This window comes from Zonotrichia albicollis, chromosome 4 (assembly GCF_047830755.1).
Source record: "Zonotrichia albicollis isolate bZonAlb1 chromosome 4, bZonAlb1.hap1, whole genome shotgun sequence".
Classification (NCBI taxonomy): domain Eukaryota; kingdom Metazoa; phylum Chordata; class Aves; order Passeriformes; family Passerellidae; genus Zonotrichia; species Zonotrichia albicollis.
In genome coordinates, this window is record NC_133822.1 from 7,342,221 (window position 1) to 7,368,863 (window position 26,643).

Below are 26,643 nucleotides of genomic sequence, written 5' to 3' on the forward strand. Positions count from 1 at the left end.
CAGCAATCAGCAGAGATGAGCATGCAGAGGACGGCTCAGCTTCGTTGGGGGACAAGAAATTTGTGTTCAGCATGTCATTTGTGCTTGGTTGCTCATTTTCTTTTCTGCTTCTCTTGTGGAGAAAATGTGGTTTTGAGGCATAAACCTCTTTGGATGTGACTGTAGAGCATATCCCTGCTTCTCGATGTGAGACAAAGTGTCTTTTGGGTTGCATCAGTGTTTTCTGAGTACATAAACCGTCTCTGCCTTTGTGCTGTTAATTGTCCTTATGATCAGCAGTTCAGCTCCACCTCACCCATGTGCATTAGCTTCTGGGGTAACCCAGTAGATAAAGATGCTGTAGGAGTCCCAGCTGGGAGTCCCAGCTCTGTCACACCTGGGTGACAGCTCCATTTGTTCCCCATGTGGTGATGTGAAATACCTGGCTTTGTTAAATCTTTCAGCTCTGTGCTTGAATGAGTAGGCATTTTTACATGCTCCTGTGTAACTTACCTGTGCAGGTGAGTGGGTGTCAGAGCATTCACCCTTCATTAGAATGTATTCAAACCAGGGAGGCAGATAACAGGCGACACCACCACCCCTGTGTCTGTGTCCAATGGGTATTTCACGCATGGCAGGGCTTTCCTTTCAGAGATGCAGTGTCTGATGCCAGGTTTCAGATAGAACTGAGTGATTGTGTACACACTGCACTCACCTGAGAGCCAGGAGGCCACACAGGGTTACACCAGTTATTCAGCTCCTCATTCACTGCAGACTAATGAGATCTTCTCATTTTGTGAGGCAGTGTACAAGGATAACTGCTCTGACTGCTGCCAGATCACCCTTCCAAGAGTGTCATTCCTCCTGTTTTTCAGGGGTTTTGCAAGCAGAGCCTGCTTTTATGTTCATGAAATACCTCCAGAGCAGCCCACCTGCCACAGACATCTTTTATGGTAAATCTTTTCTTTAAGAGTTTTCCTCCTGAGAAGCTGAGAGGCCTCAGGAACAAAATGTAAACAATGATTATCTGCTGCTGTGGAATGCAACAGGTGCATCTGGGATTGGTCTCATAGAGTTGTTTCTAATTAATGGCCAATCACAGTCAGCTGGCTTGGACTCTGTCTGAGACAGAAGCTTTTGTTGTTCATTCTTTCTTTTTCTGTTCTTAGCTAGCCTTCTGATGAAATCCTTTCTTCTGTTCTTTTAGTATAGTTTTAATATAATATATATCATAAAATAATAAATCAAGCCTTCTGAAACATGGAGTCAGATCCTCATCTGTTCCCTCATCCTGGGGCCCCTGTGAACACGGTCACACAGCACCTCAGCCCAGGAGTGCTCACCACCTTGAGCTGCACTGGCTCCTCAGTCTCCCAGGCAAGGCAGTGGGAATCATCCCTAATTACTGCCTGCACATGTAAATCCACAGTCCTCCACATTGCAAAAACAGGGCTGCTGCCAAGGACTAAAGCATGGTGTACACTGTTTTTGGCTGAGATAAATCCTTGCAGACACTGCTTTTATCTTTTTCACCTTTAATGATTAACTAATCATTAATATTTGTTTTGATGTGTTTCACATTAAACAGCCTGGAGGCTTCTGCTCAAGCTTTGCAAGCCTTTTTGACTGCTGCCAGTTGGGATCCACCAATTGGAAACTATCATTCCCATGGTTTGGTGTGCTTCTTGTGGATGTCAGGGATATTCCTGAAATGGCACTGACATGGGGACATTCCTGTTGCCTTAAATGGACTGTCAGATCTGCAGGAATACAAGGATTCCAGAGGGTTTTTTGGACCTTGTTTTCACACTAGAGCTGTAAGTTTTAGTAGTTGAAGACCCAGAGCTTGAATTTCTTCCCCTTGAATGGCTGCTGAGCAGCATTCACCTGACAATTCTTGAGACAAGTGAGTGCAAGGTCAGCACCTACCTCCAGGTGTGTGATCCAGGAATCACTCATGGTTGTCCTCCAATTACCTAAATTAATTTGTTATGTTCGTAGGGGGTTATAAAGTTCCAGCAGTGCCTGGTGAAAACCTCTGCTGAAAATGTTCAGCTGTTGTCTGAGCTCTGTTGTGACCTCACTAGGGAGTATAACATGAGATAGGGCAGGGATCAGAAATTTCAAGGTGTATCTGGGTAGGTTTTGTCACAGCCAGTTAGTGCTACATTAGCTGATTAACTCCACAGCTCAGGTTTCCACCTGTGGAACATGTCCAGCTTCACTTTATCACTGCAAAATCTCATGAGAACGTGTTATGCACGTGGTACAAAAGGCTGGGATTTGCTGTAGAAGACATGCAGTGCTAGGGAAGAAAGACCATGGAAATGGATGGAAATATTTCTGGATCTTCACTCTTGAGGAACAGGAGGTTATAGAGGTGATGGGTAGGATCTGGAAAACAAAATGGAAAGATCATGAGAAAATCCTGCTAGGACACTGGATCAGGACAAATCCCATCATGGCCCATTGCTTTGCATACAGAATATTTCATGCCTAATTTTAAGTGCTAAAGTGTGAAAAAACTAAACTGGAAACCATGTTAATTTTAAAATCATCACTACCTTCTAAGTCTAATGAAGTAGCCTTTTGGTGGGCTTCTCTCTTCTGAATTTTGCCTATTCCTATTTCCTTCAGACACCTGCTCTGAGCCACTTGCTGCTTGCTACCAACACTGGAGCTTTTTGTCAGTCTGCTCTTCAGTAACAGCTGAGGGAAGGTTATGAAGTGACTCATCCCTCCATACTTACCTTTGGGTACCCTCTTCTAGGGCATCCAGGGTCTTTCTCTCCTATCTGGTTTCCCAAAGCAGACCAGAGAAGCATAGAGTTCTTAAAAATATTAGTGAAGACACTAATTTCCTTCCTGTGCTGTGAGCAGTCTGTGTTTTGAAGCCCCCACATGACCCCAAAGTTCAACTCCTTGTCCTTCCAGCCACAGAGATTTAACTAATTTGGCCAGGCAGCCAGCATATGGACACTGAACCATCTGGCTTTGAGCTGGAATTAGCTGTCCCTTGCGCAGTTGTTAGATAAAGCAAGGCAAGATGTGTAATGTGGGTGGGAACAAAAGGTATCACAATGGTAGGAGATCAGAGGAGGTCAAAAAACACTGTCTGGCATGGGGATGTAGCACCATTTCTAAGTTACAGCTCATAAAAATGAGCTCTGTCTTATTTTTAAGGCAAGGGAGTATTCAGTACTGAAGCCAATAACCCTCCTCCAGCTCTTTCCAATAGGCAAATTAGGGATATAACTTCAAAAAACACTGTCAATATAAGTGTAGTAGGAGAGAAAAACCAGATGTTTTGGATTTCAGACTCAGTAGAGCCACCTTTGCTGAGCAACTGACATCTGCCTGGTTTTGTTCACATCTCTGCTCCATGTGTGTGAGCTGAGGCTTCTCTGAGTGTTGCATTTGCATGTGTGTTTGTGGGTGAGAGAAGGGGAGACTGCTACCCTGAGGTGGTGGGTAGCACCAAAGCCACAGAAGCTGTCACCACGTTCTTGTTGGCTGTAGTGGGAGGACATTGTGGGGATATGAAATAGTAGAAATTAATGTCAGGGTCATTAAAGCTTATACCTTTCTTCTGAAGCTGTCTCCAGCTGCCCATATCAGGGAAGGTGGTTGACTTGGTGACATCAATCTGGTATCCTCTCACAGTTTTGACCCTTGGAAATCAACGGGACACGTGATGTGAGGCCCCACACTGCCCTCCCTCCCTTTCACACCCCAGACATCAGCGCTAGTGTGGCCAGCAGGAGCAGGGCTGTCCCTCTGTGCTCTGCCCTGGTGGGGCTGCACCTCCAATCCTGGTGTCAGCTTTGGGGCCCTCACACAGGAATGGCACTGAGGTGAGGCAGTGCATGTCCCACAGCACAGCATCAGCACTGGAATGGTTTTTGGGAGCAGGAATGGTGGGCAGAGCTCTGCTGCAGCCAGGCAGCCATTTCCAGGACAGCACCAGTCTCCTTCCCCATACCAACCCCTGCCATCTCACTCTGCCCCGTTCCCCTCTTGGCAGAATTCCCAGTTTCTGCTTGAGATCAGGGTGGCTTGCTCCCATGCATCCTTACATCCTCTGAGCCATCATGAAGATTTTTGGGTCGTTTTCTTTCAAGTGGAGAGCAATCTGATCTGATCACTCCCTGTGACCATATGTGAGACTCTAGTGGATATTTTTACCCCCGACGAGGGGGAAAGAATGATGCATCTGACTCCATCTTATCAGAAGGCTAATTAATTACTTTATTATACTGTATTATTCTATACTATATTATACTATATTACTTTACATCTAAACTGAATCTGCCAAGCACTCAACTGCACAGAATCTCATGATTGTCACCTGATAGTCCCAACACACACACACTTGGCCTTGATAGGCCAAGGAAACAAAACCCCATCACTCTGGGTAAACAATCTCCATATTGCATTCTACTTTGGCACAAACACACAGCAAATGAGATAAGAATTGTTTTTCCTTTCTCTGAGGTTCAGAGAATGTGAAAGCCAGAAATGTTTTTGGGAAGAATTGTGCCTTGCATTTCTCTGTGAAGTGAAATGTGGTGACATGAGGCTATCCTATGTCGCAGACATCTTTTATGAAAAATCCTTTCCTTGGGATTTTGCCTCCTGAGAAGCTGAGAGGCCTCAGCAACAAAATGTAAACAATGATTATCTGCTGCTATGGAATGCAACAGGTGGATCTGTGATTGGTCTCATGTGGTTGTTTCTAATTAATGGCCAATCACAGTGAGCGGACTTGGACAGAGAGTCTGAGCCACAAGCCTTTGTTATCATTCCTTCCTATTCTATTCTTAGCTAGCCTTCTGATGAAATCCTTTCTTCTATTCTTTTAGTATAGTTTTAATATAATATATATCATAGAATAATAAATCAAGCCTTCTGAAACATGGAGTCAGATCCTCGTCTCTTCCCTCAACCTGAGACCCCTGTGAACATGGTAACAGTCCTATCTGTTGAAATTCTTGACTCATTTCAAACAAATGAGACAGCTGAGCAGAGGTGAGTTTGCAGTGCCCTCCACAGCAGAAACTGATTTAAACACTTCCCTTGGCCAACTGGTGAACTCATCAACCCTGATGCTGCAGGCCAAACTCTCTCCAGGGTCTGTGTGGGAATAATGGAACATTGATTCCCAAAGACATTTGGTTACTCAAAGCCACGAATCCTCACAGCCTCACACTTTGTTGGTTCTGGCTTTTGCAAAATGATCCCTGCTTTCTTGTGGCATTTTCCCCGTGACATGTGCTGCTCGTGGAGGTGCAGCATTAAATGTCACGTCTTGCAAATGCAGCACTGGCTTGGAAAGAGTTGTTGTGGGGGGGACCTGCCCTACTTAAGCAGCTCTTGTGTTTGCCCATGGTTTTTGTGTGGCATTCTTCTAACTGATCCTGGTTTTTGGTGTTAAATATGATAGATATTAATGTAGGTGATTCTATCATGGTTTGTAGCTGGGGTGTTTCACGTGCTCTCCTGGCAGATCAGCAGCCAAAACAACCGCAAAATCTGGGTTCTCTGCTTTTATCTATGCAGAGGGCAGCCCCTCTAATTAATGATCCATGGCAGCACACAGCAGGTTTAATGCCAGCTCTTTGGCCTCAGGGATGGTCAGGAGCCAGCAGAGATGTACAGAAAGCTCAGGCATTAAAGGATTTGGTTTCCCTTATTGTACATCAACTTCCAAATTTTAATCCCTCTCTTCTTAAAAGCATTCTCCTGCCAAAGCCCATGGAATTTATTGATTTTTTAGATTTTTTTGGCAAACATTGACGTGAATACTGTCGATTAGAGCTAGATCTGGACCTATGGGGGCTTGTGCACTTTTGGTGGAAGTTAGTAGGACGTGATGTCTCTGTGCCAGCCAGTGGCACGGGAGGATTTTAGCATCACTGGGGGGCCATGCCATGTACTCATCACCACTCCAGTGCTACAGCACAGCCCATGTGGCGTGATGGAAACTGGTGAGCAGAGCCAAATGTCACCCCTGGTTATATCAGATCTTGTTTTGAGGGTGTCTTTCAGCCCCTTTGGAGGTGGAAGTTTCTGTGTTTTAGCAGTAGCAGTTGGAGAAAAATGACAATTCTCCTATCAGTGCTCTCATGCAATGTCTCCACAGGAAGCAGAGGGGGCCAGTCTGTGCTTGGGCTCTGCTGCAGATCAAGCACTCTTTTGTCAGCCCTTGTTTGCACAGCTGCCATGCCCAGAAAACTCCCTTGAAGTCCTTGGTTGCCCAGTTCAGCTTGCTCCCTTAAATCTTGGCTGTCTGTGTGTTAAAATATTGCTCGAGCTCAACATTGCCTTCATTCATTTGTATCATTGACCCCTTTGTAAAAGCACATGGCAGAATCATAGACTGAAAGTCTGGAGGGGAAGCTTGATAATTTTGCATTGAGCCCCAAGGTTTGTGTCTGCCTGAGGCACAGCATCCAACCCAGACCTGCTCTGAACAGGGGGAATCCATCCTTTATTTTCATAGTTTCATAGTTTCTTTTTTATACTAAACCTTTCATAGTTTCTTACCAGGTTTAATCCCTCTATATGTTTGAATTTTTTTTTTGTATACTTAAATTCCCTTAATTTTCACTCCTAGATTTATCTTCCTCTTCTTTTTCCCATGGATTGCAGCATCATATGAGAATTGTAGGGTGAAAAGTCCTGAATCTAAAAAATAATTGGCCTCTCTTTATTTGTATTTTTAATTCTAGACAACTTCTTTCTGTACAGTGGCCTCAGAATATTCCTGAAACTGAGCAAAGCAGTGGTGGCTGGAGGTGGCACCTGCCCTTTGTGCCACAGATGGAGGAATTTTGGGGACACTTTGGGATGTGGGAGATGCAAGCAGCACATGGGGTTTGCCAGGATGGAGGGGGAGCATCAGGAAAAATAGCAAATGTGATGAAAAGGGAGTTGCAAAGGTGGCAAGGGCAATTTTCCTTATTTCATATCAATTTGCATAATGGGATCTAATTTGTTTAAGCAAGTCCATGCTTTGATGTTCACTTTCATGGCTTTTTTCCTTTGGAAGCAAGTAATGGGAACTGCTGTCACCCCATCCCATGTCCGTGTCCCCTCTGCTGCAGCCCCAATATTGCACTATCATGTACCCTGAAGCATCAGTGAGCTGCTTTGTGTAGAGTTAACCAGGCAGATTTATCTATTGCAGGGTGGGATAATTTTGGGAGTCTGGAGGGGAAGGACAGAAGGAAGAAAGGGTCTGCAGAGAAGTGGGGTTAAGATTCTATCACTGAGGTAGGAAGGAGAAGGAATTGAAGTAATATGGCCCATTGATTAAGATATTACTCTGGGATTGAGCAGTCTTGGCCCTCTGCTCCATTCTCGCTGGTGATTACAGAAAAAACTTGTAGTTTTTCTGCACAATGCTTCCCCTTCTGTAAAGTGAGAGCAGCACCTTTTAAAATAATACATCCTGTCAGTCTTGAGTAGATCAGGCAGTCCAGTGAGTATTTCTGCAGGGCTGTGTGCAGGCATTTGGAGGCTTAGCAGAATGAATCCTCTGAACCTTTGAGACTCGCTTGGTGCTTCTGGAAGGGGATAAAAGTGGAGTTAATTAACCCATCCCCAAATCCCTCCTGATCCATGACCAGCAAGGAGCTGCCACTTCACAGTGTTTCTTTCCTTGGCTCTCAATGTACCCAAGCTTCCCTGCAAGCCAGAGGGAGTGTCTGCCTGTTACTCACATCTGGCACTGCTCATCTGCTGGCAGAGGAGTGGGACAAATTTGCTCCATCACCATTGGACTTTGTGCTACCAGCAAAACATTCTGATGATGCCACACCTGCTTGTCCAAACCCCAAGGTGTTATTGAAATTAATATTGTTCATCCAGAAGATGGAGGCCAAGAAGGAGAAAGGCAGGACACATCCAGATTCCTCCATCTTGCCCCCTGAACCCCCATTCTAAAAACTCCAAAAATCTATTTTTCACTCTGTGACCAACTAACTATTATTTTACTTAAACCCTCTTGACTTGTAATTCTTCATATAAAGGTTGGTAATTGTTTTTTCTAAGGGCTAAATCAAAGGCACAGGGATCTTGGGCTCTGTGCCAAGGTCTCTGAGCCCCCTGGGCAGGGCTGGAGGCCTCCAGGGCAGCCAGAGGAATTTCCTGGGTTCTGACAGTCGTGGAACTTATGGTTTATTGCCAAAGGCCTGGGTGCAGGGCCTGGCTGGGATCTGCCATCCACAGCTCGGAGCAGGACTGAGAGAGGGAAAGAGAGGAAAAGAGAGAGAAGGCAAGAGCGTGGTAAAGAAGATGAGAGCAAAAGAGTAAAAGAGGACAAAAGAATAAATGAGAGAGAAGTTCCTGTTACAATACCATAAATCTTCTTCTTTGTTGAATATTCTAATTCTCACTAACCAATCTACTACAATAGACAAATCCTATAGCATTTACATACACCCTATAAGAATCATTACACTACCATACTGTGTTACATTTTAAACCCTAAAAACTCCTCTTTGGACCTCTTCTGCCAAGCTAGCAGGGTCTGCTCTGACCCTTGGACCTGTCTGCAAGCAGAGAGTGTTATTTCATCAAAAGGGGATTACCTTCAGCTGGCCACACCATTGTTTTCCAGTTGTACAGTAACTAAGGTATCTCAAAGCTTGCTTTCATTTCAGTCTCACTTACAGTTTCTGTATTCTCAAAATCCTTTGCCAGGCAATCATATTTATAAGGCTTTCCTGTTTCGCCTTCCCCAACACAGCACCACCAGCAGTTGGGGTGGCTGATATGTACAGACACCCCCTCCCAAAGGCACATCATGCTCCAAATCACCCCTTTGAGGGATGGATGCTCCATGTGTCCTTTGGGGCTGATTCAGCTTCTTCAGCTGTCTCCTCCCAGATTACACTTCATATTTGCTGTCTTCCCACATGCTCGCATCCTGCCTCTGATTTCAGGGGGGGACAGATGGGCTCAATGCAGAGGACCCTGCAGGGGTGGGACTAAGCCTTTTCTGCCCTTTCTCTGTAGCATGGAGCAGTTTGTGTGCCCTCCCTCCAGAGCACAGGGTGCAGTGCCCATTTGGTTTGCACATCAGGGAGGGGAGAGTGTCTGCAGCAGCCCCGTGCCCAGCACTGCATCTCTGACCAGCTCTTCCCCAGCCTCTGCCTCCCTGCCTGTGGGCGACCCTGAGTGTGATGGTGAGGCTGCTTTGGGGAGCTCTGAGGCTTCCCCAAACTAGAAATGCAAAGCAGTAGTGAATGCATGGTGAAAACAGTGAAAAATGCATACTATATGGCTCTACGCAGATATTTACTGTATGTATTATGTTGTATTGATTAGTAGTGCTGTATTAACATTTTAATAGTATGGTAAAGTGCAATTTTGTAGTTAAAAGGTAACTTCTGTAGTTAAAATGGGAACTATGTATGTGGGATATTTTTTTAAGAAAGGAATGAGGTACTCACACCAGATAGCAGCTGCAGGACACCTAAATCTTTCAGAAAAAGAGAATTTATTGCTCCATTATCAGAAGAAATGAACTTCCCACCTCACTTAGCCATGATGATGCTGTTAGGTTTAAGAGGAAGAAGCTGACACTGACCAGACAGACTCCTGTGTTTGAGTGGAATTTATGCATCATGTATAATATGTATGAATATTCATGTATAAGATGTATGAATATTCAAAAGTCTATTGTTTTTAAGGGTTAATCCTCTGTTAACTGTGTCCTTTTTCAGGCTTATTTTGTCCAGAAAGAGGTACTCAGACGTCTGTAACTCTTTGTTTCTGTTCTCTCATATTGTGCTAATCCAAATTGTCCAAATTATTATTACTCTAATTATATAGCTATTTTTATAACCATTTTATTATCATTAAACTTTTTAAAATTTTAAAAACAAGTGATTGGTATTTTTCACACAACCAAACTCCAGACTAAACTGGAGGCTTTAAACATTATGGGAGATTGATTGTGTTAAACTGCCATCATTGTGATAGTAGGAGGAGCACAAAGGATCAGGTGAATGTGTGTGGTGCATAAAGGAAAATGGATAAATAAATATTATAGTTTTCATTAAAAATCACAAATTGCTTTAAATGCCATTTCTAACACACCTTCAACTCAACTAAACAAGGCAAACCTGCTCTTGTCCTAACTAAACCTTAAAGGGACCAGGCACTAGACCTGCACAGTAAAAAAATCCTTCTAAACATTTGTTGTGTAAAGCGAAGTGGGTGGTGTATTGGTTTCCTGTTGCAAATATTAAGAATTTAATTTGTGATGCAACCTACCTGGAAATTTTGCTAAAGTACCATGGGATTTTCCAGCCATTTAGGTGGAATGAAGAGCCAAGTCATGTGTTTGTTGCTCTAACATCCTGCAGTGTATTACATTTGAGTTTGCTTATTGCTGACATTAAATTTCCTGTGTTTGAAGGTCCTTGCATGAACACAGCTTTTGATGAGTGATTATGGGCATTAATTCAGGTCAGTCATAATATTTCCAGTGAATTCAGAGGAAATTGAATTAGTCTCTATGCTTGTGGGAAAGATCTTGCTGGGCACAATGCACCTTCTGCTCTCCACGTCATCACACAGGTGTTAGGACACTTGTGACCATAGAGGATAAGGTTCTGACACATGATTAAGCATCTTAATTAAGCTACTTGAACCTAGAAACATGCAGAGAGTTTTTCATTTGCTGACAATGCATGTTTACTTTCCTTCTGAACATACCCATCTGTTGCTTAATGAGTGGCCTCTGCTTAGAATTTTCCATCTTTCTCTTGCTCTTAAAATATTGTTTGGAATTGGTGTAATTAATGTTCTGCCCTGGGCTTGCACTGGGGTAGTCTCTTCAGGATCTGCACAAGTTAAATATATCCTTTGCAAATTATTTGTAAACATTTAAGGAACAAACCCATAGAGTCATTGCTGAAGTAGCTAATTAGATGTGTGCTTGTAGAGATTATTTTTCTCTTTAGAGCTAATGTTTTGGCAAGAGGCTTGGTGGGGATGGTGAGGATGTAAAAAAGCCTTGAAGACTCTTGGAGCTGGTGCCCAAAGAGCTTAATGATGCTGTAGGGAAATTCAGGCAGCAAGGCCAGACTTAACATCCAAGGAGCAGGAATGTGGTGGGAAGGAGTGTGGGGCTGTCATATGGCTGCAAGGTTCCTTGTGTGAGCTTCTCCAGCGGGTCAGATCCCTGCTTTCTCCCTGCCAGCCTGCCTCTGTCACTCTCTTGCACCCTGCAGCAAAGCTTCATGAGAATTCAGCCTCCATCCAACCATCTTCATTCATCTGGCACAGGAACTTCCATCTTCACCACCAGCAACCATCTTCATTCATCTGAAACAGGAACTGAATAGCTCTAGTGCCTCAAATACTTAACTGCTACACATTTTGGCTTCAGAGATGATTGAAAGAAATTTTTCTGAATAATAACTGTATTCTGGGCTGTGAAGCACTTTGGACTGTTTACTTTGATCAAAAGGGCCCTAAGACTACAAGGATCACTGGTTCCTATCCCCCTGCTTGGGCAGGGACACCTTCCACTCGACCATGTTGCTCAAAGCCCTGTTCAGCCTGGCTTGAACACTTCCAGGGATGAGGGGATGAGGCATCTGCAACTTCTTTTGGCAACTTGTGCCAGTGCCTCACCACCCTCACAGGAAAGAATTTTTTCATAGTATCTAATCCAAATCTACCCTCTTTCAGCTAAAAACCATTTTCTCTTGTTCTATCACTACACATCCTTGCAAAAAGTTCATGATGTTGAATAAAACACTGACAAGTATTGTGTAACTAAAAATAGCTCTGTGTTTTGCAGTCATGTGAAAAAAAAATGAAAATCACTATTTCATCTTATCTTATCTTGTATTTTTTCAGGATCAAGCATGAAAATATAGTTGCTCTGGAAGACATCTATGAGAGTCCAAACCATTTATATTTGGTCATGCAGTTGTAAGTACTGAACCTAATGAAGTCTTTATATCAAAGTTGCCAACTCTTCTTGCTCTGGTTTTGTTCTTTAACCCAAAAGATGGGATATATAAGAGGTATTTGTCTTGTGTGCTACGGACTGCAAAATCCCTGGAGGGTGGTCAAAACCAGACCTCTAGCTGTGGTGTGGTGTGTTGTTGTAAAATTGGGAATTAAATTGTTTTGTGACTAGTCTCACCCAAATCAAACCAGAGTGGTTTTGTAGATTGAATCAAGGAAAAGAGAGAGAACAGACATGGCAGGGGAGTGAATTACAGCTAAGAGCCACATGTGCCATAGGGAAGCCTGGAGCATCTGACAGAGGCAGCTCTGGGTTAAATGCCTCAGGGGAAGCCCTTGGGGAAAATGCTGGTCCCTTGTCTGTTGGTAAGGTGCAGGCATGGTGATGTCCTCAAAAGTCATTGTGCTGGCGTTGTGGGGAGAATAACATCCTGTAAATTCTTAGTGTGTTTCTGTAGCCCTACATCTCAGTTCAGAGTGCTGCAAAAGCAGAGAAACATTAGTGTTGTACAAATTCCAACAAGCCAGCTGGACTGTGGGAAGTACCAATTTTGTGATAAGTTGATTCATAAATCCTTAGTTTTGTTTAATGTCTTCAGAAAAATAAATAGATATTATTCCTACTTATTATTAGCTTGTTTAATATAGTGTAGCCATCACTTTTATAAAATAATTGCATCCAGATATTTGGGTTATCTGAAATGTAGTTCTGTATTGAGCGGTGACACTGATTATACCTTGGTCTAAATTTTTCCTTGCTCACCATTCAACACTTCCTAGGGAATTATCCCTTCTGTTATAGCTGTACGTGTAAACCCAGCCAGTTAATTTTCCAAAGGCCAAGAATGTGGCTGTTCCAGGGGGCACAGGTCCAGTGGGGTGAGATGCCCAGCTGAAGGCAGCAGCCAGAGCCCATCAGCAGCTCCAGGCAGTCCCCAGCCCCAACAAAGAGCTGTGCTACAAGATGGACCAAGAGCACTAAAGGGAAGGGAGGGAATGATCTTCCTGCACTTTTTTGGGAAAGTGCTGTGTTATCTCAAGGTGGAGAGAACAAGAACCCTCCAGGTTACTCAGGGTTCTCCAAGCCAGGTACTCACCCTCATCTCCTTGGATGTCACCTGAAGGATGGTGCAACCTCTGCACTGCTTCTGAGTTTCCATCAATAGTTAGGCTTGGCATCAATTGGTATCAAGGGTTGGGTGGCAACACTGCAAAGTCCAGGAGGCTCAAAATCCATTTTGCTTCCCTCCTTTCATGGATTCTTGTTTGGGAGAAGGCATGTATGGATAATCTCTTGTTTCCAAGGTAACACCAACTTGTTGATACAATGGCTATGAACCATTGCACAGCATGAAGTATCTTATCTTTTTGTTTATATTTCTGCTCTGATTATTATTAGATTCCCTGTGGGTTTTTCAGCTTCTCATTTTTGTGTATTTCTCCTAAACAATTTCTCCTAATTTTGCCTTCCTTTAAAACTTGGGTTCTGCGAAGCAGAAGGGTTCTGATCAAGCAGCTTTGAGAAAGCCACATTTAGACTGCAAAAAAAAGAAGGGTGTAATCAGGGCCACTCAGAGATCAGTATCATGAGCACAACAAATCTCAAATCCATTTGTCCTTTTCCCTGGGTCACTGCTTGCAAAGTGGACTCTAGCTAATACTTCCCAAGGATTATTTTGTGGTGTGGGCAGCATTTTCATTACCAAACTTTAGAGCACTCCTTGCTGTGTTGTGGAAAATTGACATTACAGCCCCTGAGCATCTCGCAGCACCTCTGTGGGAGAAGGTTTTTGAAGGCTGACCAAGCCTCCCTGTTTATGTTTGTCCTTGAGTGCATCTCCTTTTACATGAAAGCCATGCTTGTTAGCAGGCCAGCTTGAAGGATAAATATCACACCTCATTTATTCTGTCAAAGATATGGGCAAGTAAAGGTCTCAGTGTCTGTGCTGGGGTTGGAAAGGAGGGAGGTTAAGAGGCAGCTGTCCATGTCTACTTGACACTCAATTTGTTCCTGCCAGTCCCTCTGGGAGCACTTCCCAGGGTTACATAGCTGTTGGTGAATCTGCTCTGTGTGTTTCCCAGTATGTCCATGGGGAAATAAGATCTCTGGCTTTGGTTTCACCACCTTGTTTTCACATTTATTGTGTACAAGCCATGACAGAACTGTTCAAACTGACACAATCCTCTTAGTGCAAGGCAGACCAGAAGTCCAGGTTGGAGATTGCTGGATTTGACAACTCAGAATTTCATGTCTGTCTCCAGGGGTTATACTGTTCCTTATAAAGGGCTGGGCTATTTTTACTTTATTTATTTTCCCAAAATGCAAGATATTCCAACCCAGTGTTTCTAAGTTTGGCAAGGTTGTGGACAACTCCTTGCTGTCTTTGACTCCCACCTTTGGTGTGAGGTGGTCAGTGGTGCAGCTGCAAAGCCAAATACAGATGTAGATAATCTCTGCCTCTTCTGTGATGACTCTGCCAAATTTTTGCAGTCACTGGAGAAAAATACTGTAGAACATTTGTCCTATTTCCATGAGGATGATGTGCTTTCCAACCAGGAAAAAATCTGCTTCTTCCCAAGTTTGGATTTTCTATAGTACTGTTACATAGGCAACAAAGACAAAAACTGAAATGAAACCTTGAAAGTTTCATTCCTTCTGGAAGCTGCTTGAGATTTCCCCAGAGAATATTGTAGAAGACAGGGGGGAAAAAATTGCTTTCAGAAATAGTTTTATTAAACAATTTTGGTGTAATAGTAAGCTCTGTTAAAAAGCAGTTAGAGGATTTTTGGTTGCTGTTGGTGCCATTTGGTAAGAATTACCTTACTGTATCTTACAAGTGATCTGCCTTATTATACTTGTGAGTATAGGGAAAGATCTTGATACTCTGTCGTGGTTGGTGATGTCAGATACGAATGTTTCATTAGCATAATCAGCCTCTTTGGGTATTGATGATTCATTTTCTGCATGCTGGAAAATCATGCATAAAAATGGATTTACATAAACACATGGAAACTTAGAGTCATTTAGGTTGGAAAAGGCCTCAAAGATCATTGAGTCCAACCATTAACCTGTCACTGCCAATCCCACCATGTCCCCAGGTGCCACATCCACACATCTTCCAAGTACCTCCAGAGGTGGTGACTCCACCACTTCCCTGTGCAGTCTGTTCCCGTGCTTGACAATCCTTTCAGTGAAGAAATTTTTCCTAATAATCCAATCTACATGTCTTTTCCAGCTGAGTTTTGTGGGTCCATTTGCAAATGCTGTTTCTGACTGTGCTGCCTGTGTAGATCAGAGCAGATTTCCAAGGCTTGACTGATTTCATCTCTATTATTCACCTGCACTGAAGTGTGAAGCAGCAGAGTTTGGTTTCCCTGAGATTTTTGTGTAACTGGTGCTAGTCAAAGCCACAGGATCTGAGGCTATTGTTTGTCCAGCAGAATATGGGACCACATTAAAAATCTATTAAGACAATAATTTCATTTTTCTCATTTATTCATCTATATTTGCTTAAAATAGGTAGGAACTTAATATTTTTGCTACCTCTACTCTTCTGTCAAAGCTAGTTGAAGTTCACCCAATGGGTCAAAAATTTCTAAGGTCTGGCAAGTTAGGATGGAGTGTCACTGCCTCACTGCCTTTGGAAAACAGGCTAAAAATGGGTCTGAAAGGCACCTCCAAAACAAATGGAGCAGCCCAGGGTAGTGTGCAGCTGGGTAAGTAATGGTCAAAGGTGAAGATCCACCTGTGAGTTTCATTGCAACTTTTTGCAGAGTCGAGAATATTGACAAATCCAGGGGGATTCCTGTCAATACTAGGATTTCGTTAAAGAAAGTGAAAATGCCTGTCTGGTTTAATGTTCCAGCTCTTTCCAGCACCTGTGATCTGATCCTCTTGGCAGGACTGCTTTACCTAGGTCCTCTCAGCTGCTGTTTCTGGTTCTCCAAAGAAACCAGAGTATTTTCCTGTGTGAGGTCTTTTGAGGCTTTGGCATCTCTGCTGAGAACGAGTTTTTAGGGTGAACATCCTTTCTCCCAACCCTGAAGCACTTCTCCTTACCTTTGCAAAAATACCCAGCCCAGGCTGAGCCAAAACCCCCAACCCTGAAGTTTTCCCAGCTTGGTCTCTGAACTCTGATGAATTATTCAGATGATTTCTGTCACAGAAAAGCTGAGATGACGGAGGCTCCTTCCTGCCGGGTGCAAGTCACGCACTGAGGAAAGCTCTGCCCACAAGTTTGCAGGCTCAGAATCCCAGTGTCCCATTCCTGCTGTTTATCAGCTTTACCCTGCCACACACAAGCACCTCATAACCCTGCAATGCCTTGGGAAGCACTCAAACAGGCAGGAACTCACCAGTGGTAAAATCTGCACAAGTTTTTGTTATTACTGGGACCACTCTGCTGGTGATTTTGCCTCTCAACTGTTTTGCTAATAAGTAAGCAGAGTGCTACTCTGTGATTAAGTGCTGAATTCACTTTGTTTTTTGAAAGCCCAATGCCTGAGTGCACTCTGAGAGCAGCCGAGCATGAGCTGTGCATGTAAGTGACATTTCAATGAAAATATTCAGGCTCCAAGAAAAACAAGAGACAATAGAAGGAAGTGTTGTGTTTGCCAGGTTCCTCACGGAGTCCAGTGAGGGCTCGGTGTGTTACAAAACAGAGATCTGCATGCCAAGCCAGTATCACATCAGGATGCTAATTAAAGCAAAACACAGATCTGCCATGCCACATTCCTTAGGTGAGGCTGGTTCCCCTGCTTGGGGGGTTTTGTGTAAGCTTTATGCAAAAGAAGGAGCAGAAGGAAATCTCTCTGCATTTGCAATGGAATTTATGCCATAGAACCAAAGAATGATTTGAGTTGGAAGGGACTTCTAAGATCATCCAGTTCCAACCCTGTGCCCTGGGCAGGGACGCCTTACACTAGAGCATGTTTCCCAAAGCCCCATCCAGCCTGGCCTTAAACATTTCCAGGGATGAGACATCCACAACTTCTCTGGTCAGCCTGTTCCAGGGCCTTGCCAATGGATAATAAAAGCATACTGGGCTCTTCAGGAGCAGAAAGGTAGCAGTTATTAATCCAGTATCATCTTTGTGGAAAAAGATTATTCCATCAATTGGGTTACACTGGTGAGTGCCAAATACAAAGGAGGATCTCCCCTTTTCCAGTGGCAGAGAGGTTATAAGCAGACTAGAAAAGATTAATGTTGGGGTAGAGATCAGGGCATGGGCAAATTTATTGGTAATAGATTAATAGACCTCAGATTGACCACTAGAATGGTTTCTGGACACCTGTAGTCCTGTGGATTCTGTGTGATCCTGAAAGTGAGTGTGCTCATTGGCTAGTCCTAGCTGCCCTCAGCACTCTTCATTTCTCTTCTTGTTTTTTCTGCCTGTGGCAGAACTTTTGGTAACTCATGGTCCCCATGTCTTCTCCAAACACAGCACCTTTTCCTCAGCAGCAGTCCTGTTGCTTCCTTGTGCTTCAGGACCAGGCATTTTAGAGTCCCTGGGCAGAGCCCAGCCTTCCTACAGCAACAGAGGAATGGTGAGAGTCTTCTTCACCTTGGAGACTACAAAAAACTTTCTCATTATGCCTTCCAAAACCACTTAGAAGATTCTGTCACCTTCAAGAGTTGAAGACAATTGCCAACATCCTTGTTCCAAAGCTTGCACTTGTTATTGTTACCTTAGTCAAAGCATCCCAGTAAGGACTCATTAGCAAGGCAGCACTATGGTTTGGGGTTATTTTTTTCAATTGAAGTGACATTATACTCCTGATGGAGAGTGGTTATCTTTTTTTCCTGTAGCCTTGAGAATAAAGAAGTAATGGAGAAAAAATTTTCTCATTTTCATTGAATAGACAGCATTACAACATTGTTTGCTTTCAGAGAAATGTGAACAGTTCAGATGAAAGTGGCTTTTTTTTTCTTTTAAGATATCTATTGTTGCAAAGCTGCTGTTGTCAATAGAGAAAACAAAGGGTTTGGCCAAAATTCAAAATAAAACTTGTTCTAATACCTTAATCTTTAAAGTTACAAAAAGATTTGAAGATCCCATGAATTTGCTTGTTTCCTTGTGTTGGTGATTACAACAGAGGGTTATTGTAATGCCCACTCCCCAGCAAGGGCTGGTACCAAATCCTTAGGGTGACAATATGTGCCTTGATTGTTTGGGGTTTTTTTATAATAGCAATAGGTTTTGGCAGCATCAACTTGAGTTCTTCCTTCAGCCTTGCAGCAGCTGCCTCACCAAATCCCCATTTAGGAATTTCTTGCAGCTGGGTATGGGGGTGTACCTGCCTGTGTTGTATGGCTTGGTCTGGAACAGGCAATTGAAGGGGCAGGAATACAGATCTGCCAGTAATCCTCTATAATATCGCTGCTTCCCTGAGAGCAGGAGTGAGGCTTTTCTCTCCAAGCAGCAGGAAGGTGGCTATTTAGAGCCCTAGCAATTTTCTTTCCATTTTGTTGGCTTTGGATAAGCATCTCCTTCCTTTCATGCTTTGCCCAGAAGTTTCACTGCTGGTTACTTGGTGTTCACGTAATCACTGAATGAGTCTTTTAGATTTAGCTCTGGTTCTCTCAGTTCTTGGTAATTTACACTGTGGTGCACCAAAGTCAATTAAATAGCTGGTGATTAATTCAGGTAGAAGGGGCTTTGCAGCAAGGCATATAATAAATGTTAAATCCATATATGCCACAGTGTGAGAATTCATTATGATACAGTGGGATCTCTCTCAGGCATGAAGTGGAGTCATTCTGATTAAATGGTTACACTTATTTAAACAGAAAAGGCTTTTCATAACAACCTGCAAAGCTTTGAAGTGAAAAAACACGGCGCTGAATCAAGATGCAAAATGAACATGGGCGTTCCCAAGTCCATTCTTTTACATGGAAAACATTATTAAAAGTTTTCTTCTGGAGGAAGGTTCTACAGGCTGTGATGAGGAGGCTGGTGAGTGCTACGTGACAGTGTGTTCCAGAAGACATTCCATGGTTTTGTGGCAGAAAAGAGGCTCAATTTCCCAGGCATGCTCATGTCCCAACTCCAGCCTCTGTTCCAGGCTGTGCAGTCAGGCAGGTGACTGGTCAGGAGTCTGCAGGTGACTCCAGAGTCAGTGCTGGCCTAAATTGCATCTGCACTTGCATTGTGCTACGGCAGGTGATGAGGAACATTGTCATCCCTTTCATATTCACACTGAAAGAAAAGATACCTCACTACACATTTTGTCTGCATTGCCCCAAAATCTCTGCATAAGGGTGTGTGGTGTTTGTGAGGTCCCCAGGACGAGGTGAGGGATGAGAATCTGACTCCAAGGTCTCAGAAGGCTGATTTAATATTTTATTACATGATATGATGTTATGTTATATTATATTATATTATATTATATTATATTATATTATATTATATTATATTATATTATATTATATTATATTATATTATATTATATTATATTATATTATATTATATTATATTATATTATATTATATTATATTATATTATATTATATTATATTATATTATATTATATTATATTCAAGATACAGATAGAAGGCTTAACAAGAATAATAAAGAATCTTGTGACTCTCTCTCCAGGATCTGACACAGCCTGACCCTGATTGGTCATAAGTTAAAACAATTCACATGAAACCAATCAAACAACCACCTGTTGGATAAACAATCTCCAACCACATTCCAAAGCAGCAAAACACAGCAGAAGCAAATGAGATAAGACTGTTTTCCTTTTTCTCTGACATCTCTCAGCTTCCCAGGAGAAGAATCCTGGGCAAAGAGGATTTTTCAGAAAATATGATGGTGACAAAGGGTGGATTTTTAAAGCCAAGTTGATTCATATAGATTTCTGAGGCTGGGCTGGTTGTCAAGGCCTTACACAGGAGAATGTAAAATCTAGAATTTTTTGTGGAAATACAGGTTGCTGTTTGAAACCCTGTTTTGACTTCTTTTTACAGTACTGTGGTTACCTCCTCTTACAGAAACTAGTTTCATAGGTCTGCAGAAATACTTGCCATAGGTTTCTGCTTTAAACATTCTCCCTGGAAAATTATTCAGTGGAAAATGAATGTGGAGGATTTTGTGGTTTTCTTTTTCTTTCTTTCTTTTTATTTTCCTGAAACACTGGTTAGGTCTGCTGTAGCCAAACTTTTACTTTTTTTAAGCATTTTATAGAAAAAGAAAATAGTGTTGCTGGTGAAGCCTTTCTTTGATGCATTTATAGAACATGTGCTCATTTCATTCTGATTCATGCCACATGGTTATATCTTAGCCTGTAAAGGCCATTTTTTTCCTCTTAAATTGGAGGAAAATCGTGTTCAGAGGCCCAAATATTTATGTAATCTTTTCCCTTCTCCAAGACAAAATTCCCATTTGGGGCTGTGTGATCCTGGCTTAGCTGAAAAGGGCTTTCTCTACTAGTTCCGAAGATGGTTTGGAGGAGTTTGGTGTTTATTCTGTCTAATTATTCTGTTGGCAAGGAGCATTTAACCACTCTGTAATTGTATTTTCTTCATCCCTCACTGATGATACTCTAAGGAGCACTGATATCCAAGAGCGAGACCTAGTGGAGCCTTTAAATGTCCAGATGTCCCTGAGGAAAGAAGATACAATTCTCCAAGATGCATTGTGAAGAAAGAGTCAGAAACACAGTATGAAATCCACTGAAAGAGAGCTGAGATTTCGAGAGCTGAGATTTCAAGACCTGCATTAGCATAAACAGAGGCAGCATTACTAAAAACTGAGCTTGGCATCTGTAATATGAAAAATCAGGTAGAAAATTAAAATTAATGCAATTATTTTTCTCTCTGTTGTAGGGTTTCTGCCATGAAAAATCTGCTGTGAGTCTCTTGCAGCTACAGAAAAGGGGATATTCCTTCAGGAGAACACAGAGCTGGGCATCCATTCTGCCACGGCTGTGATGCTCCTTGTTGTGATGGTGATGTCAGAAATACTCAATTCTCAACTGCATGGTCACCCTGGTGCAAAACATCACCCAGTGCCATGGGACAGGAAAGATGTAACCATAATTAAGCAATGCTGAGCAGGGAGGAGAGAAATCACCTTGCTCTGATTGCTCACTAGGCTTATCTGCAGGAATATTTATCTGACTGCAGCCCAGGGTCTTTCCTGTTGATTAAGCCTTGTTTTCCTGTAAGCATGGAGTAGGACCACTGGCAGAAAGTGCTTCTGACATTTTGCTTCTTGGGGCTGAAAGCTCCCTGCCAGAGACTTTCAAATCTGCTCTTTTCAGATGCTTTTGAAGATGGATTTGCTGTAGAGAGGTTTTGCTTCCCATTGGTGCTGTCCTGCCTTGTCTGAAGGGTGCTGAGGGAAATGTAGGTTAGCTCTCTGTCACTGATGATTGTGTCACCAGACAAAATGTATTTTTAAAAGGAAAATTTCCTAGAGAAAGGCATTTTATTTTGCACTCTCTTCCTCTGCAGCCTAACCTGGTTGCAGCTGGAATCCCTCTTCTTGCTATTGACGTGTGACCACTGTCAGGAGAGCCATGGCAGCTCCTAGAAACAGCAAGTGGGAGCATTTTGGGGAAAGAGCCTTCCTCTGATGTGTGTGGGCATTTATTTTATAATGGAATGGGAGTGAGGAGTGCTTGTGACACATGCAGGAGTGCTCACGCCTGCAGACAGGAGCAGGCAGGGCTGCTGCTGGAAGAGATTCACACCAAGATGGAGAGAGATGCCTTTGAACAGTCTCTGCTTTAATCCTGGTCCCACCTGAGCTAAATTAACTGAAGACATGTGCTGCTACATTCATGGCTGTGTATGGTTGAAAGTTTAGAGCAAAAAGGCAGCAGTTTGCATAACACCACAGGTAAAGAAAGTGAGAAGAAAAGGAAAAATAACAAAATAACTGATGAGCTGCTGCCTGCTCTTGGCTGAAGGTCTAGAGCTTCTACTGGCCTGAATTTCCTTGCAGCATGCTGTGAAATGTGGCCAGGTGATAGTCATACCACAGATTTCCCCCTGTGGCTGAGCTTTCCTGAGCACAAGCCTGCTCTCAGCCTGCTCCCCTTGGCATGTGTCTTCATCCAAAGGGTTCTTCCTGCACAAAGGGTTTCACTGCAGTGTCCCTGGTCGCACTGGTGGACATGCTGCTCCCCAAAACTGCAGCAGCACGGCGTGCCAGAGACATTGGAAGCTGTTCTTGTTACTGGTCTCATGTTCTGCTCTAGTCACCTAATGCCAGTGTGTTTGCACAAGCCCCTGGTGCTGGTGGCAGGCATATTTTATTATTCTAGGTCTTAGATTCTCCTGTGTAAGGCCTTGACACCCAGCCCAGCCTCAGAAATCTATATGAATCAACTTGGCTTTAAAAATCCACCCTTTGTCACCATCATATTTTCTGAAAAATCCTCTTTGCCCAGGATTCTTCTCCTGGGAAGCTGAGAGGCCTCAGAGAAAAAGGAAAACAATCTTATCTCATTTGCTTCTGCTGTGTTTTGCTGCTTTGGAATGTGGTTGGAGAGTGTTTATCCAACAGGTGGTTGTTTGATTGGTTTCATGTGAATTGTTTTAACTTAATGATCAGTCAGGGTCAGACTGTGTCAGACCCTGGAGAGAGAGTTACAAGATTGATTATTGTTCTTGTTAAGCCTTCTGTCTGTATCCTTCTCTTTCTTGAATTTAGTATTATAATATTTTATTGCTTGGTCCCTTTGCCTGCTTGGTCCCTTTGCCTGCAAATGCCATAAAGGTGTGCCTCTGCCATCATGATGGACCATTGCAAACCCCAGTGGGCCCTTAATGAATCAGGAAGGGTTGTTTGGCTCTAAATTCTGGTGTGTGGCTCCTGGCACAGCCCTGGAACAGGGTATCCCATTGCAATCCCAGGGCAGAGGAGGCAGCTCATGGCTCAAAAGAGGAGGAGGGAAAAGCAGAAGCTGAGCCATATGGAAGAGAAAGGAGAAGCAGACACAGCATCTCAGTGGTAGGTGCTCATTAGGCTGTCTCTGATGTTCTGGGAAGGCTGAGTTTATCCTGCTAAAGGAATCCTAATATTCTTCTCTAAGCTGAAAAATGTAGCAGAGTGTGTAGTAAACCCCTCAGGTTTAGCCAGGGCCCCTTGGAGAACAGAATGCTGACACAGCGGCAAAGAAGTTTCCTGTCTCCAGGGACATCCGCCTTGTACCTTATCCCTATAGCCATGTAAGGCAATATTGTGTTAAACCCTACTATTGGTCACTTATGGTCACTCTAACACCTTTGCCATTGGTCAGGATTGGATCCAGGCCAAGGGTATAAAAGTAGCATACTGTACCCCTACTAACTCGGAAGAAGAAGAGCTGAGACCCTTCACAGACCCCTACAATAAAGCCATACTCGTGGAACAGCCAGTGTCTTCTGCTTCTCCTCTCTCTACCGTCTGCTGGAGCCTTAAGCCAAGAGAAAAGCTACCTAGCAAGCAAAGCTGAAATCACAAGAGCTGCCTAATCACTAAGAGCTGAATATCTCCCTGCTTGCTAGAAGCTAACCCGCGGCCTTAGTCTGAGAGCAAGCTGGCTTCTAGCACCCAGTCCCCTTGGAGACTGAGCTCTGGAGCTGTAACAGCTTGCATAAGATAAGACCAAGCAAAACTCATTTAAGAGTGGGTAAAGTACAGGTCTTTTTATCTATGGAAAAATATTCTAGCCTGTTTACCAGCAATGTGTAACAGGAACCAGTGGCTGCTGCTCTTGAAGTCTTGTGAGGATGTTTTTGTGGTTAGAACACACAGATCTGAAAATCTGGAGTTCTTGTCTTACTCTGTCATTGATTTACATTGTGGTCTCAGATCACTTTGTCTTCTAATTTCCCTGCTTGCAGAAAGAGAATACCTTCCTAATTAATTCTGGGTAAGATTAATTAGGTTTCTGTTTGTTGGGGTTTTTTCTCTTGAGTCAGTGCTGCTCTTTGTGGAGTAAGTTGTTAAAAGAAATAAGAGTACTGAAGTCTGGCCTCTGGTGTTGTTCACTGAGGAGCACTGTGGTCCATCTGTGCAAAAGTGAATGGACTTGTTTGCCAGGACCTATTGACTGCTTTGAAATTCATATTCAGGCATGCCTTAATCCCACACTCTGCAGAAGCTGTGCAGTGGCTTTATCCCTCCATCCCATCCATGTCTGGGCAGAAACCTGCAGCAAACAGAGCCCAGGCTGTCTGGTGACTCAGTGTGACAGCATGACTGGTGATGGCCATCATCATTGCACAGATTTATTTATCCTTCTGATGTAGGTATGTGGAAATCTCAAGCAGCAGATGTATGACAGCCAGAGTTTAAAATCCACTTACATAAAGCCAGGATTTCACCTACTGTGCATAGATGTGGGGGCAGCCAAATGCATCATGCCATCAATGGAGGGAAACAAAAAGAGTCATCAGTTAAAACTTGGTAAGAAAGAGCTATAAAGCAGCAGCTTAAACCCAGGTTGGGTAGAAGCTGAACAGCAGTACCCTGGATTTGAATGTTAATTTCTTTGTGCTGCAGGGAGGTGGAAGTGGTTATTGCAGATATGGGGATGTGCCAAAGCTCGTGGTACAGAGGGCTCCAGCACCTCTGCTCATGCTTCCCACATGCAGTGTGACTGGATCTGTGTGGAGGAAAGGTGGGATGGGTGATTTGGGAATTCCCAGTGTGCCTGGGTGCCCTCCAGCTTGGAAGGAAAGTCCTAGTTGTGTCTCGTCCCCATCTCTCTCTTTGTACATGTGAAGGAGTAAATTCGAAGGGATGGATGTCCCAGGATGCATTACAATAACCAGTAAGATAACTAGTTAGCAGCTCTATGTTTCTAACACTTACTGCCCTAAATAATAAACACCAGAAAGGGCTTTTGGAGAGGGAAGCCTGGGGGCATAATATTATATATATATATGTATTTATATATATATATATATATAATTTTATATATATATATATATATATATATATATATATATATATAAATATATAATTTTATATATTATTATATATCTATACATCTATATCTATCTATCTATCTATATATATATATTTATATATGTATTATGTAATACATAAGGGTAATCAGACTCACGAACCCTACGGTGAAAATTGTCTGGGTGTGCTTGGGCATCATACTCCCACTTGGGGGGTGGATGTGAATGATCTTTTTGACTCCTGTCTCTCCCAGTAAATACAAAAGGTGTGCATTGGTGCTGTCCACTGAGCTGTGTGCAGGCACTGGCCAGGAGGATGGCTGGCTCAGGGTGAGCCAGCTCAGGGGACTGTGCCATCAGCCCTGTCAGTGTGGGCAGTTGTAGGGCAGTGTGCTCTTTCTGTTCAGGGACAGACCAGGCACAGCCTCCAGGCCCAGCTCCTCCTTTGGGAAGTGCAAATCATAGCTTTTTTCTGCCATATGTGGATGCTGTGAGTATAAACATGTTAAACTCTACAGAGTTTTGAGATTATAATATCAGTTTAGGCATGTAAGTGCCTCAGACAAATATATTGTGCAAACACCAAGTGGATTCAAGTACAACTTCTGCACAGTGATATTGCTTAAAGGCTGGTTTAGTTCCATTTCAAAGGATTTCTCAAAATAAATCGTCTGAATCCTGCTCCCTCTCTGCAAAAAAATATGGACACTGTCACCAAAAAGCCATTAAAAGAGAAAAGTAAAGCATCTAAAAGCTTTCTCCTGGTTTAAATTTTTAGATTTCAGAGTGGAAACAACTCCATTTATCCATTAAGTGTTGGTCTGGCACCACTCTCCATCACCCTGTGGCACAAATCACTGCACCAAGAGCTCTTTTGGCTCTTTTCAGAGATTTCTGACACAACTCAAACTTCAGCCTGTCTGTCCACAGTCTCACCACTGCCAAGAACATGAGGGTCACAAAAGTGGTATGCAGAGTCACATTCTCCCACCTAACTCCCACCTGTGGATGCCAAAATTTGTTTAGCCACGGGTACCTCTGCTTGGTGATTCAGTCTTTCCCAAGGACAGGACAAGGAGGAGAAGAAATGGGAGAGGGAACCCCAGCTAGCAGCCAGAATTGCCTCTAGGTGTGAGACACTGTCTGGTGTACCCTCAGTCATGCATACACCACGCCATGTGGCTGTGAATGCAAAATTTACTTCCTTGCTGTTTACTTAATCTACAGCCTCTTGGTAGTAAATTATATTCATTGCCTCCAGTTCCTGTTCCTGTGGAATAGTTATTTGCAAGGCAAAGGAAATACGTACTGGTTTTATTCTGTTTGGACTTTGAATGCATAAAATAGTCCATTTTCTTTAGTGTGTCTGAAGACACAAATGCCCTTTAGAATGTTAATATTTGTGTTCAGAAAAAGCCCTTTTTTTTTTTGTTTCCAAAACCTTACTTCTCATGTAATGACCAGTTTTAAAGAATTGGACATTCTTTATGGTTTTCAGAGTAATTCCTAAGCCAAAAGGTATCCTGCTTGCCTTCATCTTGAATTCTTACTCAGCAGGTAGTATCAGATTCCAGGGTAGCTTAGCCTTGCACAATTAAGCCGTGAAGCCTTTGCCCTGTAGAGCTCATTGGTACAGGGAGGTGAAAAGCAAATACAGTTTCTTGTAAGGTTTTTCTTCTGGCCATATGTTCAGAACTTCTTTTGAAGATTCTAAAATTTTATTTTTCTGGCAAGTTGTAGAGTCACTGAAGGGTTTGAATCAGT

General features: G+C 43.0%; 1 protein-coding gene across 3 annotated transcripts in view; it reads left to right on the forward strand.

Moving 5' to 3' along the window:
• The window catches only part of CAMK1D (calcium/calmodulin dependent protein kinase ID), a 220,173-nt gene that overhangs the window by 121,398 nt on the left and 72,132 nt on the right, over positions 1 to 26,643 (forward strand). For all 3 annotated transcript variants that reach the window (XM_074538738.1, XM_074538739.1, XM_074538740.1), the window contains exon 3: positions 11,860 to 11,934. In XM_074538738.1, coding sequence (XP_074394839.1) covers positions 11,860 to 11,934 — 75 coding nt within the window. The remainder of the gene's footprint in view (positions 1 to 11,859; positions 11,935 to 26,643) is intronic.